Genomic DNA, 18,905 nt, shown 5'->3' with positions numbered 1-18,905 from the left:
CTTATTCAGCTATGCAGCTCACTTGTTCAGGTACTGAACATACACTAGTCTAGTCAGTCAGCCACTCTACAGAGCACAAAACAGTCATTGAAGCACAAAACAGCACAAAACAAGTCATTAAAACACAAAAGTACAAAAGTCATTAAAGATGATAATACTCGTACAGTAAAATCCCTCTCATCCGGCATTCGAGTATCCGGCAGCTTCAAGTATCCGGCACATTTTTCCCCGAGCCAGGGTCCACTAACAGGTAGGGGCATAGCAGCATCCCCCCCTGAATCCTACAGATGCTACAGGTTAAGACAAAATAAATAAATAAAAAAAATAAAATAAACTTTGCAAAATGAGGGGGGCCATGGCCGCATGCCCCCTCCCCTTCAGTACGCCACTGCTCTCTGTATATGTATGTGTGTCAAGGTAAGAACAATCCTGAAGTTTCCTAAATAGAATGAGACTGAGAATGAAAATGGTTATACGAGTGAGAAAGAGTGAGAAAGGATGAATGGAAAATGACAGAATGAGAGGGGAGAGGCTAAGCTTCTCAGCTACCCCATACCTTGCCGAGGCTTGCCACTACCACCAAGGAGAAACACTGGGCTCTTACAGTGGCTGGTGCAATTAGAGACTTGGAGGTGGAGGATGTAGTTCCGAGTGGCCCTGACCTTCCAGTTCCTGACTACCTCCCACCTCCTCCCTGGAACCCCAAGCCCTACACCATCTACTCTGCACGTCTTCAGCACACATCTGCCCTGCCTGCTTTGGTTTTATCCATGCTTAAAATGAAATATTATCTCAGATTTGTAAATTAATCAAACTCCCTAAATGCTATGGTGATGGCAAGACCACTGTGACCATCATCTCTGCAAATAACAATACTATAAAAATTATGGCAATAAGTATCTATCTTTCATGAGCAGATTAATTCAAAAGAAAGGAAAACTTAATCAGTATTCGTAGCAAAGAAAAATGGCATATAATCCTGAAATTCAGCTAAAAACAAGTAAATGAAATTAATTTCAGTTATTTAAAAAAAAATGTTAAGATTATTCAGTATGTTTATTCAACAGTGTATCTGCATGCTTACAACAACTGATATAATACAAAAAATTGTGTATGATATCCATTAAAATCTTGCAGAATCAAAAATGTATTGAAAATATCATAGAAATACATATAACACATGTATTCATCCATAACTCTTGAACATTCTTCTAGCTACAGAGTATTACAAACTTTGTGCACTATTATTCTTGCACAAGCAGCTGCTTCGTGCTGCAGTACTAGTGCAGCTGTTCGCAGTACACTGCAAGAATACACGTACATGTAATGTGAAGTACAATCACAATAACTGCCAGCCATTCATAATTTCAGTATTCACAACTCAACTTACTTTTTATCAAACTTGTGAAATAACGTCAAATGTTACTACACTATTTACAACTCCTATATCTTTCCACCTTTACAACATTAAGGTCACAAGAATCTATCCACATACTAGAAGTCTTGTAGTGTTATAAGAGATTGGCATACAGTACAAGGTACAGACACAATGTATTGCTTAGAGTGGTGCAAAACTGGCAGTGAGATAGTCATGTCAACAACACATAACTACAGGTTTGTGCAGTTCTTATACATTCCTTCCTTCTACTGGGATGCAAAATTTTGAGTATTTGTTTAAATGTACGAGTACATAGTCTGTATCCTTGTGGTTGCATGTATTTGCACAATATGAATGGCCAGTTCCTCTGTGGCATCTCTGGGTATTTATTTTTCTTTCTTTTCATCACTGCTTACTTCACATGATAGTGGAAAAAAATCTGATAAAGAAATTAACAATAAACAAACACTTCTCATACTGATTCTTGTTCTGAGGGTAATGTATAATGAACATACATAATTCATAAAACATGTAAAGTATTCCTCTTATTACCTATACTTTTACCTTCACAGCTGCCACAAACATTTCATATTTCAACAACCTTTAAACCTTTACAACCATAAAACTTTCAAGTCACAACAGGAGTACAACATTCCTTACATTAATCTTCTGTACTGGATAACTGTATCTGCATATGTGGGACATCCACATTTGTAATTTAATAAACATCCACACCTGCATCTTCACCATATATGAATATATGAAAGAAGACTGATGTGTCATAACAACATGAAATAAGAATCATACAGTGTACTGTACTGTACTTACAACAAAAGTGGCTGACATTTGGAAATTCAGTTATAATATATAACAAACATTCCAAAAACATCTACATCTACAAGATGTCATAGTCTGACATTCACATCTCCAGTGAGTTTTCTTAAAAACTGATATCCACATCCACAAAATAATACACATGATATCCACATATATATATATATTTGTGGATGTTGAGTTTACACACCCAATACATCTCTAACCTATATAATCTCAGTCAAAGACTTGAAGCCTATCTGTTATACTTAACCACTAAATCACTAATTCACCATTCTTTATGATCACAGTAATAAAGAGATCGAGACTAGCACTAGACTAGATTGAGATCAGCTAGTAATCCTTTATGCCAGAACCAAAATTTGTTAACACATTGTTTCCTTAAATAGTTGCAGGATGAGGCTAACTAGATTGCCTAGTTTTCAAGGCTATATTTTACTTTTTTTATGATTCTATTACATTCTGAGCTAGCAAGCCTGAAGAAAACTCTGCAAAATGACCCCATAACAGCATAAGATGTGAAGCCACAGTAGTTATATTACATAAAGTGAGCATAAGGAAGAAGGTAAGGGAATGTTCAATAGAACTTTGTTAAGATAGTGTTACATTTAAGTTTGCTAGATAAATATGACTAGACTGCAGCCATTCCTTAATGCCTACAGGCATTGTTGGCATGTGTGAATTCCCGAGATTTCAGTGATATGTGAATATATACAAGTGTTTTAACCACATTTCCAAAAACTCTCTTTCTTGAATTAATTCACACTAAGGGGATCATCACCATAAATGTTATTAAGTATGAAAGGTTTACAATTTTTGTAAACAAAAAAGAATAAAAGTAATGGGAAAGGATTAGGTATTCTTAAACTTTAGTATAATGATAATTAAGAAAACATTAGCAAAAGAGGAAAAAAGTATATGTATAAATGACAAATATGAATGGAGTGGGCACACACACACACACACACACACACACACACACACACACACACACACACACACACACACAGATCCTTCAGAACAGATATGTAAGTGTTGCCAATCTTTCCAATAACAAAAATTAAACATTGTACTTATATACATTTGATGGTTTGCATCCTATACAGTTACTTTTCAAAAGTTAATTCTGGAAGCATCAGATTGTGATACAAGAGATTAATAGAAAATGTGATCAACCATAATAACACATTCAAAACCCAAAAAACAAATAAGTTATTCTGTCTTAGAAGACAATCCACAAGTGTGCAATGCTTCCTTAAAGTCTGAAGTTATACATCATTTCATCACGCTAGATTCAATTACATGGGAAGGAAACATTCAGAAGAAGCACCATAATCTTTGAGAAAACAAGAAAAAAATTTGAAAAATATGCCAGATAGCTTCTGCCAATGAAAAGACCATGAATGCATTGGAAGCCAGGATGTGCTTACCATACACATGGTGGTGGCCTGCCCCAAATTGTTTGTTTTTTAGTTGTGTCACTGTAAGCTGACGGTCTCTCGATACCATGTAAAGTGTTGTCAAACAGTTTGGGGCGGCCCACCACCATGTGTGTGGTGAGGCACACCCTGGTGTCACTTATCACTCCATTTCTTCAGCAATGCACTCACGTCTTTTCATTGCCAATAGTTATGCAGCATATTTTTTCAATTTGGTTCACCATTCTAGTGAAACTCTAACACTCGTACTATGCAATCATGGCCCGTATCATTTTTCAGGCATCACACATCACCTCAATAGAACAAACACTCTGAACACAACTGCTTTGTTAGCTGAAGCAAGGAGCTGTCACAAAAGAAAACTGCCTCATGTCAATATATCAAACACTAAATCCATTACTCTATGCTTTCAAAAACATGTGAGGGACTGACCTAAGTTGCCATGTAGTTATTTTCTCCTGGCAGATTTTTTTTCAGACTGAGAAGGGGCACACTGCCAGTTTGTGCAATGTGATGCTCATGTTGGCAGGAGTTGTAATCGTCAACATCACTGACTGTATTGCTGGTGCATCCTCCTGAGGGAATGGCTTTAATTATAACAATGAGATGTTGATTCTACACTTTTTGAAAGATAAAGACAAACAAGACTGAAAAAATAAAATAAAAAATAAATAGATAAATAAATAAATAAAAAATTAAGTTGGTATGGTAAGTGGGAAGAATTTAAGAATGTTGTGTAAGGCTTCAGACAGATAGACAAATTATCAAAAGCAAAATGTATGCAGACTAGTAAAGTAATTAACTAAAACAAATTGTGAAATCTTCAAATATGTAAGTAGCACCACTCTCCCACATGCAAGATAACAACTAAGAAGCTAGAAAATCTTTAAATACATTTTGAATGCATCAAAGTGGTTTTGAGTTTTTTCTACACATTGTTGGGGAATCTATGTACTGTACAGTTTCAATTGGGTAATATAATTTCTAAGCAAACACATTATATTATACACATCTGCATTTTTTCAGTTTTTGAGACTATGATACTATCTATAATGTGTATTTGCTTGACATGCATTATTTTAATACATCATACAGTCAGCTTGTTCAAAATGTTGACTGAAAGTATGAATTGTTGAGAAGGAAATTCGTAAAAGTATGACAATTTATATTACCTGTCCGTCATAAAATTTACAAGGTAAATATGAACAAAAGTCAGATTCATTGGATTCTTTCATATACATACTTCCTACTAGTTTGAATTTTTCTCTCATGACTAATGATTTTTTGTTTGTGCCATCTGATGAAAAAGTATACATATCTTGGTTTGAATTTTACAATTTTACAATTGTTCAAAGGTATCTCTTACCACTTATGATAATCAGTTGTGTAGCAAAGGTTTCCTGCTTGGTAAAACACCAATAAATTTAATCATACGTTCAGAGAGCAATATTCTCACTGCCAAGAGCCACACTGCAGCTCTGCTACAATATTCTTCATTGATCAGAGTAGTGTTAGAATAGGTGGCTTACCAGAAAAAGGCAGGCACTGCCTGAAGATCAAACCTGGAACCTTCCACTTCCCAGATGGATGTGCTAACCATTACATCACAGTTGCTTCCTGGCAACAACCCTCACATCTCCTCCCTTCTCTGGCATCTCCAGTTTTCTATGGGAACCAGAGGCCATCCTCAGTGCTCTGTCAACTTGGCCACATCAGCGGACATCATCCCAGCTGGATTGTGACACACTGGTACAGCTGCTGCAGGCCATGTCTGGCACTGCGGAACAAGACATGCCAGCCAAGGTGCCGGTAGCTGCTGCATCTCCAAAGTGCGCACCTGGGCTCACCACAGTGGTGTTCAGGTCATGAAGGAGGTCTGTTACTACATGAGCACAGCTATGCAGGTGGTTGAGAAACAATGCCATGCAGTGCATGCTCCTTAGACCTGCAGTGTGTACTGGAAGTGAAGTTTAACGAGACACAACAGATCAGCCTAAACTTGGAAGAGCCACTCAACTAGTGATAAGGAGAACCAACCAAGGTGTTCTGTGACCGGTTCTTTGAGCACAAACAAGCTCCAGGTGAAACTATCTCCCGGTACTTTCACACGGTGCAGAGGCAGGTTATCGACTGAAACTTTGTGTGACCTCACTGTGATGCTAACATCTCAGAATACATATCAGTGAGAAAAGTCATTGCTGGTCTAAGTGACTGTGACCTCAAGAAAGACTTGTACCAGCACTGGGAGAGGTACTTACAAAAAGACATGCTGTACAACGTGTCTCATGTTTGAGAGTGCAAAAAGGGACACAGAATCACAGGAATCTCACTCTGTGGTGGCAACTGGGAACACTGCTGACACAGATCATGACTTGTGCCCCACAGAAGTGAGCACAGTCGTGCACCAGGATCTACATGGTTACGCAATCTTCCCAGGAAAAGCGGTACAGATATGGATGGTGAGAGTTGTCACCAGGTGACTGTGGTGCAATGGTTAGCACATCTGCCTGGCAAGAGGAAGGTTCTGGGTTTGATCCCCAGGCAGTGCCTGCCTTTTACTGGTGAACCCATACTCTAACAGGTAGGTTGTCCTTTTAGATGCACTATCAAAGTCAACTTAGCAAAACATCAGTACAACAGGACAGCTTGGCATCTTCCCATATGATCTTGACAGACAAATATATCTACTCTTCAAACTTTTAAACTCAGTACTTGTGCTCTCCACTACCTACAAATTGTTTAAAACCCACACCCAGAAACATATCCAATTACAAACTTGGGATTATTTGTAAAATCCACTCAATAACAACACTGAAAAATAAGTGACACAGCAATTAAAGGAGGTTGAACTTTGCATTTTCAAACAATTACATAATTATTCCATTCAAAATCTGGTTACAGGCATCCTGGGCCATGGATATACCATAAGTGCCACCTCCTCCAGGTCCCTGATGAGCCAGCGGGTCCACAGTTGTGTCAGTGGGTCAGGTGTGAGTGGCACCTTGGTGGTGGTGGACCTTGGGTGGTTGAGGGTGGGATTTGGGTTGCCTCAGGGGTGTCTCTTTCGAGACATTCGTTGAAGGAAACAACCCTTGAAGGAAGACAGACGCACATCAATCTCTCCTTCTTCAAGCTGAAAGTTAACAAAAGAAATTATTTTCAATGGTAATACTATCCCTGATTAAGTTAGTTTTATATTTTGAATGAAAAGGTATAGTGCCAGCTGCTTAATCACACAATACATGGGATGAAATCTTGAAGCGGAATCTAGAGAGCAAAAGTAATGTGTAGACAAGTTATACATAATAGTATACATGTAGCTGAAAGTGACCTTCAGGAGAGAGAGACTGAGTTAAGGAAACATGGAATTTGTCTTTCAAAATGATGATGATGTTGATATGCATTCATCATAAAATCCAGTGATTTATAAATAAATGGAAATAGTACATTTATGTCCGTAAAAAAAAGAAAGAAAAAAAAGAAAACTCCAATTCACAACTCATCTACCATATTTCTATTATATGTATGTGCAGTCTCTCTAAGTGCCAAGTCTCAGTCACTCATACAACAGTCACTAGAAATCTGTCTTACTTCATCATGAGTGTAGATGTCAAGGTAGCATGAAGGTGACACACATTGGCGGACGCAGCGTGTGTGGTGCACTCCACGCAGTTCAAGGCACCGTGGAGACTGGGCACATGCTACCTCATACTCAGACCAAACCTTTTCCTGAAACAAGAAAAAAATGAAACTTCCATCATATAGAAAATTTTTGGGTATGTACTATATACACACATATTAGCAAAATACTCTGAAGTAAAAGTCAAGATAGGGACAAGTTGAACTAACAGGAAAATATGAATTAACACAGTAAGTTGGCAATTACAAAATGACTATTCCAGTTACATACTGTAGATGAACAAAGACACACAGCCATCCAAACAGCTTTCCAGCAGCTAGGCATGAAAAGACTGAGACACAGTCCCACTAGAAATATCTGAATAGTTATTGTTACGCTCCACCGGCGTATAAAGGGGGACAGGCGACTCCTTAGGGGTTGGCATCTCCCACTGCTAACCTACATTCTATCCAATCGGCCAATGGCATGGCATTTCTTTACCCCGACACCTCTACCTTCAGGTGTTGGGTTGGGCACATGTACACTCTACATTTCTAGGCTGGTAATTACCCCGGCTATGCCAGGGGGGGGTTACCCTCCCTGTCCCCCTGAGGGACCCCGCAGCACAGCAGGGTCTCCCAACGTCACCTCTCAGCCTGCCCAATCCTGTCTTAAGTTGGAGTACATCACCCTCAACAATGTTGCTCCTGTGGTGGCCGGGATGTGAACAAGCCATCCACCACTGTCAACTGCACTGCCTTCCTTGGGCAGATGTGCCAGCAGGGCCTTACAGGAGGGGCATTATGGCTCTGAATCACCAGCTAGGCTGGGTTACCTCTCCTTCGATGATGTTGCTCACGCATTGGCCAGGACAGGAGAGAGCTGTCCGCCACCATCAAATGCAAAGCCTTCCCTGGCCAGAGGCGCCGGAAGGGGTTTGCAGGAGGGGCGTTGTGTCTCTGGGCCACTGGCTAGACTTGTTGCGGTGGTCACCGCTGGTCTCTGACAAGGTTTGTTGGTGAAGGATGGTATTCAATATCCGTAGAATTTTCCAGGACCCCAGGCACCCCTCAGTCTGATGCGCTGTTGTACGCAAGGCTTGATGCTGTGGCACTAGTGATGCTTCCACTTGCAGATGTCAAACTAGTTCGCTGTACACTATCTAGTCTTGTAATACACTCAAGCTACCCCCGGGGATGCTGGAGGGATCAGTGACAGAGGCGCCAATGGGGAATGTCCCCCGGCACACCAAGAGCACAAGCAGTGTTTGGCACCCAATGGGTTAAGCTAGCTTAGGTTGGGTTAAATTTCGGAATTAAAAGTAACTTTGTGCAGGAATGACAATGACAGCATTTCTAAGAATATCACGTGGAAAGTTTTGGAACTACAGCTTAGCGTCTCTACAGGTGAGCGCACTCACATAGACTGGGGAAAAATCCCGGTGGGACCACCAGTTGTGACACCAGAAGGCATAAATTTAAGATCTTTGTTCCACGTATGGAAAATGAAACTTATAAATGTTTTTTTTTTTCTTTTGTAGAGTCATCTCTAGCTAGAACTCACTGTGCTCACAAGCAGTGGGCATCCCTTCCTTAACTCAGTTTAAAACCTTGCTCAATAATACCCTTCATGATGAACTTTTCACTTCCTAATTTACTCTCTAACAATAACTATGCAATTCTTATTCACAACACAGACATAAACAATGTGTAGAATATCTATATCTAAGACTTATGTACATCACACTATTCCACCCAAATAAAGTTAAAACTAAATTTGTCTAACTGCCAGTATTAGCTGATGCACCCCTTGCTGTCAACTGAGCCGCTGATTAAGGCCGGGATGCAACAAACTGACGGCCCTACCAGGTGAGCATACCAGATGAGGACCCAGCCTGGCCGGACCCACATCCTCCACGAGCGCCTCATCTCCTCTCAAATCCTGTTGGAAGAAGGAAAACGGACAGAAATACAGTCCTATTATCTAGAATTACCAAGTCATCATACACTTACATTACTGACTGTTTCCTTGTACGGGAACTGGGTGAAGGTGTAGGTCACACTCTGGGCAACTGCACCCCTACAGGCCAGCAGGCCCACGAGTGTCACTGCTACAGCTATGCGTCGTAATCTGCATAAGCTTTCGCCTCTGAAATGCAAAATATCACAACTTGATAATCTTTTGAAACGATTTGAATCAATCAGAGCACCTCAACCGGTACTGCAGTAATTGTCAATTTGGGTTGTGAACAAACTGGAACAAAGGCAATGATGACATTACAAAACACCTATGTCTAAAGTAAATCTCATCGTCAAGGATACCCTCACCTGCAGTAAAACATTACACACTTTTCCAGTAAAGACAAGAATAAGAAAGTAACATAAATCTTACAGGAGGACAAATTCACCCATCGCCATCTTGATTTGTTTTGGTCACAAAGGTGATCTTCCACTGGGGATAGAAAGGGCCAACTAAATGCCAATTATGAATCTTATTTAAAATAATACATATAAACTGAAACTACAAAAATTCAGAATCTAAAAATAGATCATATTTGCCAACCTGAAATTAACACAGCAGACGTTAACTCAGTCAAAATTAAAGATAACCACTGTAAGTACCAGCAAAAAAAAAAGAAAAAAAAAAGATAAAATATTGAAAGAACTTTACATAAAGGGTTAGGACTCAACAAAATAATGCAGATGAATTTATATAGGCCCTAGAAACATGCCCCAACCAAACCCCTGCCCTGCCCAGCCTGATCTCGACAATCAGCTCATTCAGCTGTGAGGTTTCCCGCCAAAATTGGGCCCAAGCCTTATCTGTGGTGCTTCTTGCTAAGTGAAATCTGAGGTTAATATTTACCTTACTGAGCATAGCATTAAATATAAGATATCATCGAATACGTGAAGGTTCTGCCATCCCTCCAGAACACTCAAACGACGAATAAGACAGCAAGATCTTGGAAATACAAAGCAGTGTTGTATCTGGCTAACCAAACACACAATGACACTCTCTGCAAGGATTCGCCAAAAAGTTAGAGGCGCGGGAAGAGCCTTGAGGTTTGCTTGGCAAGGAAAGCCCATTCAACCTTCCCTTAAAGAGCGACGGTTTGAAGACAAGACTTTCTATAGGTTAGTATTCTGTAGGTGTTTCTAGACAACCCTCACAAATCCTCTTGTTATCAGGTAAGCAATGACTGGAAATCCAGGTAATTGAATTGCTGCGTTCTCTACGAATCCAAACGTTACAAAAACAGGATAAATAGAAGTTTACAAGTTTACCATAATGCACCTTGGTACAAGTAACAGACGTATAAGTTCTGATGTGCTCAGAATGGATTTGAAGTTGAGCTTGCAGAAATCTCTGTGCTCGATAGAGTAGTACAGTTAATTTACATTTTTGTTTGTTGTGTGTGCAGCTTTGCATTTGTACATTTTTTTTTTCTGATATTCCTTAACAGTTATATGACAATTTTTTACTTGAATATATTCTTGATTTTCAGGGGATTTATTCTTGGCTCCACTGAAATAGAAGAAGGAAACTGTGTTTTCATCAGGAATGCAGATGCCCTGGATGCAGATGATGTCAACTGCTGTGACATTGCCAAAATTGTCAGGTGCTATGATAATGGTTAATATCATTCATTGTTTTAAGTCATCATGCTTATGTTTAGGGCATGTTTAGTTGCCAGCTAAGATAAGGTTTGTACATCATGTTCATATGAATGGCTCTCCATCATGGGCTTTTGGTTCCATGTATTTGCTTGTGTATACAGAAAAAAAAACAAGCCTTGCTATGGTATTTCTTAAGGAAAGAAAGTATTTCATTATGGAATGACTGAATGTAGAGTAAATGTATTTGGTTTTCCCTGGGAAAAAGCAAGCCTTGCACAGCTGTGTATGTGGTACACATGTGTCCCCATTATAGCATCATGTAAGCATTGAAAATTTACTTGAATGTTGAATGAATTGTCTTTGAGAGGCCACACTTAAATTGACCATGCATATCTGTCTTGTAGCTTGTGTTTATTACTTCCCATTATATTATATGTAAGTCAAGGCACGGAACTGCTTCCCCAGGTGAACGAAACAACAACAATCGGGTTCAAGTGCAGTGGTACTCCAGAATTGAGGATGTCAAGCCAAATCACTTGAAAAACATCCAAGAAGGTATGTAGCATGTTTGACTGTCTTGTAAGCTGTATTAAATATACATGTACACTAAATGTACATTAAAACCTTGATATAATCCTTTTATCAGGGTTGTTGCAAGTTGAATAGATAACATTATTGAGGTCATCTGATTTTGATTGATTTTGATAAGAGTGAAAAAAGTGATGATTACTTGTTTTCTCATAGGCTCAGATTCTTATCCCATTAAACTAATTATATAGCAGTTTCTTTCCCAAGATGTAGTACATTAAACATTGTTCTGTGAAACTGCTTATATTCTCTACCTCTGTAATGACATAGCTGCCACATTGTCCTTTCATCCAGTTAGTACTTTCATTGCTACATGTTTTTTATATACTTTTTATAGGGAAAAAATGCTAAAAACACAAGAAAACATGTTTTATGATTTCATCTGTATGAATGGTTTGAATGTGTTTCTTAAGTAAAATTTGAATTATCAGGCTTATCTCCTCCTGATGCTTCACTGGAGTTGGTGAGAGATGAGAGAGGATTTCCAACTGATATTGATGCTGAAACCATTCACAGTCGCTGTCATGTAAGTGTCATGAGCTTTGTACTGTATTGCTCTTGAATTATACAAGAATATACTGTCAATGGGTCTTTTATAATGTGGAAGTCATTGAAAACTATTTGTAGTAAGAATATGTCATTCATCAGCCATGAAGAGAATGAGGGTGGCAAAGATAATAGGATGCTGGAGTGTGGAGATGATGTGTAAATAACTGGATGCATGTGAACTGAAGAATGCTTTGAACCTTCTGGTTTTTTTGCCCCACTTAAGTCTATTGGATATCAGGTGTTATGGAAGTGTTTTGTGCTTATAGTACTGAAAAATTGCCTCCTTCAAATTGTGAAAAGGAGTGCCATATTATTATCAATTTAGTGAGTACACTGGAATTTTTGTTGCCATGAACAACTGAAAGGTTTCATTGTGGTCATTTTAACATTTCCAGGTGAAGGAGGTGCCGTGTGGTGTGTCCCCAAGAAGTGTGTCTCAGCCTGAGCTCTACCAGTTGCCATTCTTTGTGTGCCGCTTCAGATATGCAGGGAAGAAGCCTTTTCTCCTGCCCATTGAGGATGTTCCAGAAATACAACAAACCCCAGTTAAAAGGTTTGTTATCAAATTTGCATTTATCTTGAACTACACAACTCTGGGTAACTTGGCTAGATTTAGATGTTTCAATGTTCTTTTCCACTTTCCAGACGGAAGACTCGCAGATCTCTTGTTGTGGATTTAACCAACATTGAAACTGCCTCACCCAAAAGAAGGATAGAAAAAACTCCTGAAGAGGAAATGGGGAAAGAAAACTTACAGGAGAAAGGTAAATAGGTCACAGAAGTATTAATTTTATAATTTCTAAGTTTCTGTATGAAAGTGTATGAAAATTAAATGAAGAAAATAGTAAATTGTATCTAAATTTACTGAAATGGCATTTTCTTTTCTTTTTTTTTTTTGAGAAACTGGTTAGCTGAAAAATGTTGTTGTTCAAGTATTACAGGGATTCTTTGAGGATAATTATAGTGCAGTTGCTTTTTGAAATATAAATAATGTAATAATATATGCAATTCATTTTCCTTAGGTTCAGGACTAACTAGGAAAGCTGAAATTAAAAAACAATCCGAGTCACCTTTGAGACCCATCAATCACATAGCTCATGATGAGGTTGCTTCGTCTCCAAGCCTCAAACGAAAAGCCTCAGAAACAGAGTTGTCTAGTGAAAGGAAGAAATCTCGATTAGCTTTAGAAGATGCCAAAAATTCATGCAAGGAAGTGTCCCGAGTGGTCAGTGATGAGGATGTGACGATGGTGGAAAGACACACTTCTTCTGGCCGCAAACTTAAGATTTTATGTTATCGGAAGCTCAGTGACGGGATGATTGACAAAGATGGAAACCCAACGCCATGGTCTCCTGACACAAAATCCACAAAATCACCATTAGCTTCTCCGGATGCTAATTCAGAGTCTTCACCCTTAAAATCCAAATCTTCAACTGCCAAAACTTCATCTATAAAGGAAATAGGAAAGATTCGTGCACTAAAAGATAATGAAATAGATTTTATATTGGACAGTGATGATAATGAAAGTGAATCTGACATGGACGTTGACAAGGATAATGATCATGAAGCTAAAAACTGTAAATCTTCGAGGAAACACACAAAAGTTTCTATACTGAAAGATTTTATTGGTGACACTGAAAACAGTTCTCCTAAGCCAGTTTTAAAGAATCACAGCAAGAACCGTTATGAAGATCTACAACCACTGCCTGAAATGATAACACCTAAGAAGAAAAAACACAGTGTCAAGTCTAAAAGTACTATCAAGAAAAGATTTAGATGTGAAGAATGTGCCGTATCATTTCCCTCTCGTGCTGAATTGCGGGAACATGATGAAGAGGAACACGATGATTTCCAGCCCATCTCAAAGACTCCTAGCAGGTAACTATGACATCTGACTTAATTTATTCCCACATTGAGTCTGTGTTGTCTTTCCTTAATGAGGATCTGTCTTTAATATATATGGGTCATGGAAATTTTTTACATTTTTATTTGTATCATTGCAATTGGCAAATATCTCTTTCTCTTTCTCTCCAAGTGCCACAGTATATTGCTAGCCTCGTGCATCTGGATCACAATAGATTTTGCCCTTATAACACTTTGCCTATTTCTTGATAGATTCACAGTTTTACTCTTTATACGTATGTGTTTCTTTCTGTAGAAGGACTTGTCTACTGAGTGAATGTAACTCACCCCCAGGATGTAAAGCATGTTGCAGTCAAAGGCTGGGGTGTTGAGGAAGAGGTGTTAGTCTATCCTTTGTAAAATCAGTGTTCTGACTTAAAATTTGCTAATAGATATTTAGATTAAAAAGAAAGAACAGTTGGCATTATATAGTAATGTGAGGATATTACCTTTTTTTTTCTGCTTATGTAAGGACTAATAAGCAGAGGTTGATATTTTAAATGCATAACTATATGTATTTCCTCAGAGCATCAAAAAAAAAGGCTTCAGCTCGCACCCCATCACATGCTGCAAGCCCCCACGCCCGTGCTGTTCCTAAAATGCCCTCCCGGACCAATCCTGTGACGCAGCCAGGCACCCCGCTGGAGCTGGCTCGTGCCCGGCTACACGTCTCTGCTGTGCCTGATTCCCTGCCCTGTCGAGAGAATGAGTTTCAAGATATATACTCATTCGTTGAGGGAAAGCTGTTTGATGGCACTGGAGGATGCATGTAAGGATATGAAAGTGGACTTTGGTTAGTTGTAACATTTTGATATGTGCTTAGAATTTTTAAGGATATAATGAACAGGCACTTAGAGAATCAAGGCATCCTTAACATTTGAATTCTGGTCTGTAAATGCTTCATGTAAAGTATAGATTAAACATCAGGAAATTTTCTCTACTTGATGCCTTTTAATGGATTAAAAGGGAAATTACATGTTTTCATGAGTGGTGTTGTGCATGGACTACATATGCAATATCACAGTTTGAAGGTCCTCTTTAATTATTGCACAGGTATATAAGTGGAGTGCCTGGCACTGGGAAAACTGCTACTGTGAGGGAAGTGGTGCGCCTTCTGCTACAATGCAGCCAGGATGGGGATCTGCCATCCTTCTCTTTTCTAGAGATCAATGCCCTCAAGCTGACAGAACCTCACCAGTTGTGGGTTCAGGTAAGATTGTAGTTATATTTTTCTGCCAGGAAAATTACCCTATATATGTGGTATCAGCTTTATTTGCCTGTATTGTATAGCATTAAATGTCAGTGCTATAGTAAATGACTTGATCAGAATGGATGATGAATATGAATGAATTCTCCAAAAAAAATTTTCAGTAGAAATTGGCCTCTCTTACAAAGGAAATGGAAGAATAGATCAAGTATCTGTCAGAGAAAACTAGATTCTAGTGAAATAGACCACACATTATTCAAACCTCAGAAGTATAGACATTTGTTTCCTTCCTATTCTTCAGGTCTGGAAGGGCTTGACAGGAAGCAAAGTGACAGCAGAACATGCTTCATCTCTCCTTGAGAAAAGATTTTCCACACCTGCACCAAGACGGGATCCAACATTACTTTTAGTGGATGAACTGGACATGTTATGGACTCGCAAACAGGTACACGTCACATAAGCATGCACATAGGCAGTCATATTTCCTATACAGAAGTGTCAGGCATATCTTTTATACCTACTGTGTGTAGGAGCTATACTGTCACTGCTCTAAAATCTGCTAAATCTGTAGGAAATGTGGTTTTAGGAAATGCACAGTATGCATAGTGTGCGAAATGTGTTGCATCCCCAAGAAAGAGAACAAAGACCACAAGGTTAAATATAAAGATTAAAAACAAATGGAGATTCATTTCAAACTACTGCCTGGAAGTATTCCAGGGAAAGACATCAGAGTGATTGAGTTTAGAGAAATATTTTTAGTGCACTTTAGCATTTTTGAAGTAGTTGGAGGAAAATATACACATACATGTGTATGCTAATTTCCTTATGATTCTTTGATGATTACAAGGAGTTTCTTTCTTAGGATGTGATGTACAATCTTTTTGACTGGCCATCACGACCTGGAAGCAAGTTGGTGGTGGTGGCCATTGCCAACACCATGGACCTGCCAGAGCGGATCATGAAGAACCGTGTGTCCTCCCGGCTTGGTCTCACCAGGATGACCTTTCAGCCATACACCCACACACAGCTGCAGGTATAACCAACACAACAATGTTTTCAATGTGTTCTTAAGGCAGTACATTTGACTTTCATTTTGTTTGGTCAAGATCAAGACTTTAAGGAATATTCTTATATGTTCTTGACCTTTTCCTAATCTCACACCTTTTTAGCTGTTTTCTCTATTGGCTCCTCTGATCTCAGTCTTGTGTTTGTTTCTTGCTCTGTCTCTCTTGTACTGCTTTTGGATCCAGCCAAGCTGATGTGCTTCTGGCACACATCTGCGAAGTAGGAGGACCTGAGACAGTACTATTCAGATTTTTCCTGAAAGACTATTGTTTCTTTGTCTGAGATTCATCTCCTTGTGCAGAGTACATAACAGATCATTATTTCTTATATGGAAAGATACATTTAGGTATTCATCTCCAGACAAGAAGTAAAAAATTGTCTTTTGTCTTTGCAGGAGATTGTCACATCTCGCTTGCTTGGCATTCCAGCATTTGATCCTGGTGCAATACAGTTAGTATCACGAAAAGTTGCAGCATTATCTGGAGATGCCAGACGAGCTCTTGACATTTGCCGCCGAGCAACAGAAATTGCTGAAACAAAAAAATTGCCTCCCAGTCCCTCCAAGTCTCCCATGAAGAGAGCAGCCTTGGTTGGCATGCTGCATGTTGATCAGGCAATAAGAGAGATGTTCACTTCACCCAAGATTGCAGCCATCAGGTAATGTGGATCACACACACGCAGTTTTCCAGCACATGATTTGTTTTCATCTTCATTACTGTAACAGACATGTGAGAACTGAGATGCAGGGTTGCCATATCTACTGCTAGCCCATGGGCATTTGGATATGGACTAGCAACTTAAGGTATCCCTCCTTATTATCAGTATCAGCCTCTGTGATTCCATTGCAAGAATAAAAGCCTCCCCCAGTATGTCATATTGATGAACAAGTTTTAATTAGGTGCACATTGCAATTTTGTATAGATGATTGTGTGGTCTATTCATTAAGACTTCATAAATTTAGAGGAATTGTGTTTGTGTTTTCAGAAGTTGTAGTGTGATGGAGCAGTTAATTCTGAAGGCAGTGGTGGCTGAGTTCATTCGCACAGGGGTGGAAGAGGCTCAGTTTGGACGTGTGATGGATCAGTTTGTCTCACTTTGTAGGTTTGACGGTAAGTACTGACCATGTCATTCATGCTTATAACTAAGTATAATAATATCATGCCTGTTAAGTTGTCTGATAAAAGTGACGTGTACACTTGCAATCCACGCTTCCTCACCCACCTAGGACAAGGTGGAGGTTCAGAAGGCTTTTCTAGACGGAAGCCCATGCTGGCTATCATGGGACAATCCATGCATGCTCCAACACACTCCATCAGTTTTGGTGTGGACTGAATTATGTTGTAATATTCAGAAGTATTACAACATGATTCAGTCCACAGTGAAACCTACGAATGGTTCAGGAGTGTGTTGGCACATGTGTGAGTTGCCCTGTGATAGCCAGCATGGACCTCTGTCTAGAAAGGTCCCACTCCTGAACTTTCACCTTGTCCTAGGTGGGATAGGAATTGTGGATTGTGAGTGTACATCCAGTTACATCCTTCACTTAGTTGTCTGGACTTACACTGTCCTCTTTAGAGCAAATATTATGCTTTAAACAATACTTCTTCTGATTTAGAAATAAATTTTATATATATATATATATATATATATATATATATATATATATATATATATATATATATATATATATATATATATATATATATATATATTTGTTTATTTTTATTTACTTATTTATTTTTTTCAAGGAATGAAGCCTCCCTGTACATCAGTAGTGATGATGCTTGTGAATCATCTCACATCCCAGCGCTTGATCCTCACTGAGCATTCTCGAAATGACATCCTGATGCGGCTACGGCTCAATATATCCATAGATGATGTTTCCTACGCCCTGCAAAGTATTTCTGATGCTCAGTAAACTCAGACTGATGTGGTTTTTACATTATTGTGATATTATATTTGATTAGATAGTTTTTAATTTATGCCTATTCACATTTGACATCATCTTTCATTTAGAAACGTCATCAATTTTTGTATTGTGTTGTAATTCTGTTCTCTTAAATATTCTTATGTGTCATCACTATTACTCACGTGTGGTCTTCCACATAATTTATTTTAATATCAATTTTCATTAAATATCACTCAGTTTAGAAATGCTGTTTAGAAATTTCTCAATTTCTTTAATATTTATTGTATCTAAGGTAACATCCAGCCTTTACATGCAGTGGCGGCTCGGCTGATATATATATATATATATATATATATATATATATATATATATATATATATATATATATATATATATATATATATAGAGAGAGAGAGAGAGAGAGAGAGAGAGAGAGAGAGAGAGAGAGAGAGAGAGAGAGAGAGAGAGAGAGAGAGAGAGAGAGAGAGAGAGAGCGCATATGTACAACGAAAGACAAGGCAAGGCAACACACACACACACACACACACACACACACACACACACACACACACACACACACACACACACACACACACACACACACACACACACACACACACACTACATAAGCATATGTACAACGAAAGACAAGGCAACACACACACACACACACACACACACACACACACACACACACTGCATAAGCATATGTACAACGAAAGACAAGGCAACACACACACACACACACACACACACTCACACACTCACACTGCATAAGCATATGTACAACGAAAGACA

The 18,905-nt window shown here is 38.8% G+C and overlaps 2 protein-coding genes across 4 annotated transcripts; one reads left to right on the top strand and one right to left on the bottom strand.

Annotated features, from left to right (window-relative positions):
* Positions 1-1,042: 1,042 nt before the first annotated feature.
* Positions 1,043-9,746, bottom strand: LOC135112556 (uncharacterized). 3 transcript variants are annotated; one of them, XR_010274451.1, is made up of 5 exons: positions 9,662-9,746; positions 9,283-9,418; positions 7,243-7,380; positions 6,575-6,784; positions 1,043-4,226 (listed from the first exon to the last, which is right to left on the bottom strand). XR_010274451.1 is itself a non-coding variant. In XM_064027008.1 (4 exons), the coding sequence occupies exons 1-4, from the start codon at positions 9,685-9,687 to the stop codon at positions 6,701-6,703; spliced, it is 384 nt and encodes a 127-aa protein (XP_063883078.1). In that variant the 5' UTR covers positions 9,688-9,746; the 3' UTR covers positions 1,043-6,700. The 3 variants fall into 3 exon arrangements, 2 of the variants coding, with proteins under 2 accessions (XP_063883078.1, XP_063883079.1); XM_064027008.1 differs by having other exon boundaries at positions 1,043-6,784; XM_064027009.1 differs by having other exon boundaries at positions 1,043-6,784; positions 9,598-9,681.
* Positions 9,747-10,026: 280 nt separating this feature from the next.
* On the top strand, positions 10,027-18,352 carry LOC135112555 (origin recognition complex subunit 1-like). The gene is made up of 14 exons (XM_064027007.1): positions 10,027-10,404; positions 10,776-10,903; positions 11,353-11,442; positions 11,907-12,001; positions 12,420-12,577; positions 12,670-12,788; positions 13,047-13,902; positions 14,453-14,695; positions 14,980-15,136; positions 15,435-15,578; positions 15,996-16,166; positions 16,593-16,855; positions 17,183-17,307; positions 17,947-18,352. Exons 1-14 carry the CDS (start codon positions 10,277-10,279, stop codon positions 18,114-18,116), a joined length of 2,847 nt encoding a protein of 948 aa, XP_063883077.1. The 5' UTR covers positions 10,027-10,276; the 3' UTR covers positions 18,117-18,352.
* The last annotated feature ends 553 nt before the right edge of the window (positions 18,353-18,905 follow it).

Source organism: Scylla paramamosain, chromosome 24, assembly GCF_035594125.1.
Source record: "Scylla paramamosain isolate STU-SP2022 chromosome 24, ASM3559412v1, whole genome shotgun sequence".
Lineage (NCBI taxonomy): Eukaryota > Metazoa > Arthropoda > Malacostraca > Decapoda > Portunidae > Scylla > Scylla paramamosain.
The sequence above is the reverse complement of the archived record's forward strand: the minus strand, read 5'-3'. Positions and strand labels throughout refer to the sequence as shown.

Excerpts from the sequence above, each read along its gene's own strand:
- LOC135112555 (XM_064027007.1), top strand. The coding sequence starts at position 10,277 with ATGACACTCTCTGCAAGGATTCGCCAAAAAGTTAGAGGCGCGGGAAGA. Across the intron at positions 10,405-10,775 it reads GAAGACAAGACTTTCTATAG|GGGATTTATTCTTGGCTCCA; the intron begins GTTAGTATTCTG and ends CTTGATTTTCAG. Across the intron at positions 12,002-12,419 it reads CCATTCACAGTCGCTGTCAT|GTGAAGGAGGTGCCGTGTGG; the intron begins GTAAGTGTCATG and ends TAACATTTCCAG.
- LOC135112556 (XM_064027008.1), bottom strand. The coding sequence starts at position 9,687 with ATGGCGATGGGTGAATTTGTCCTCCT. Across the intron at positions 9,419-9,661 it reads ATGGGTGAATTTGTCCTCCT|AGGCGAAAGCTTATGCAGAT; the intron begins GTAAGATTTATG and ends TTTGCATTTCAG. Across the intron at positions 7,381-9,282 it reads ACAAGGAAACAGTCAGTAAT|GAAAAGGTTTGGTCTGAGTA; the intron begins GTAAGTGTATGA and ends TTCTTGTTTCAG.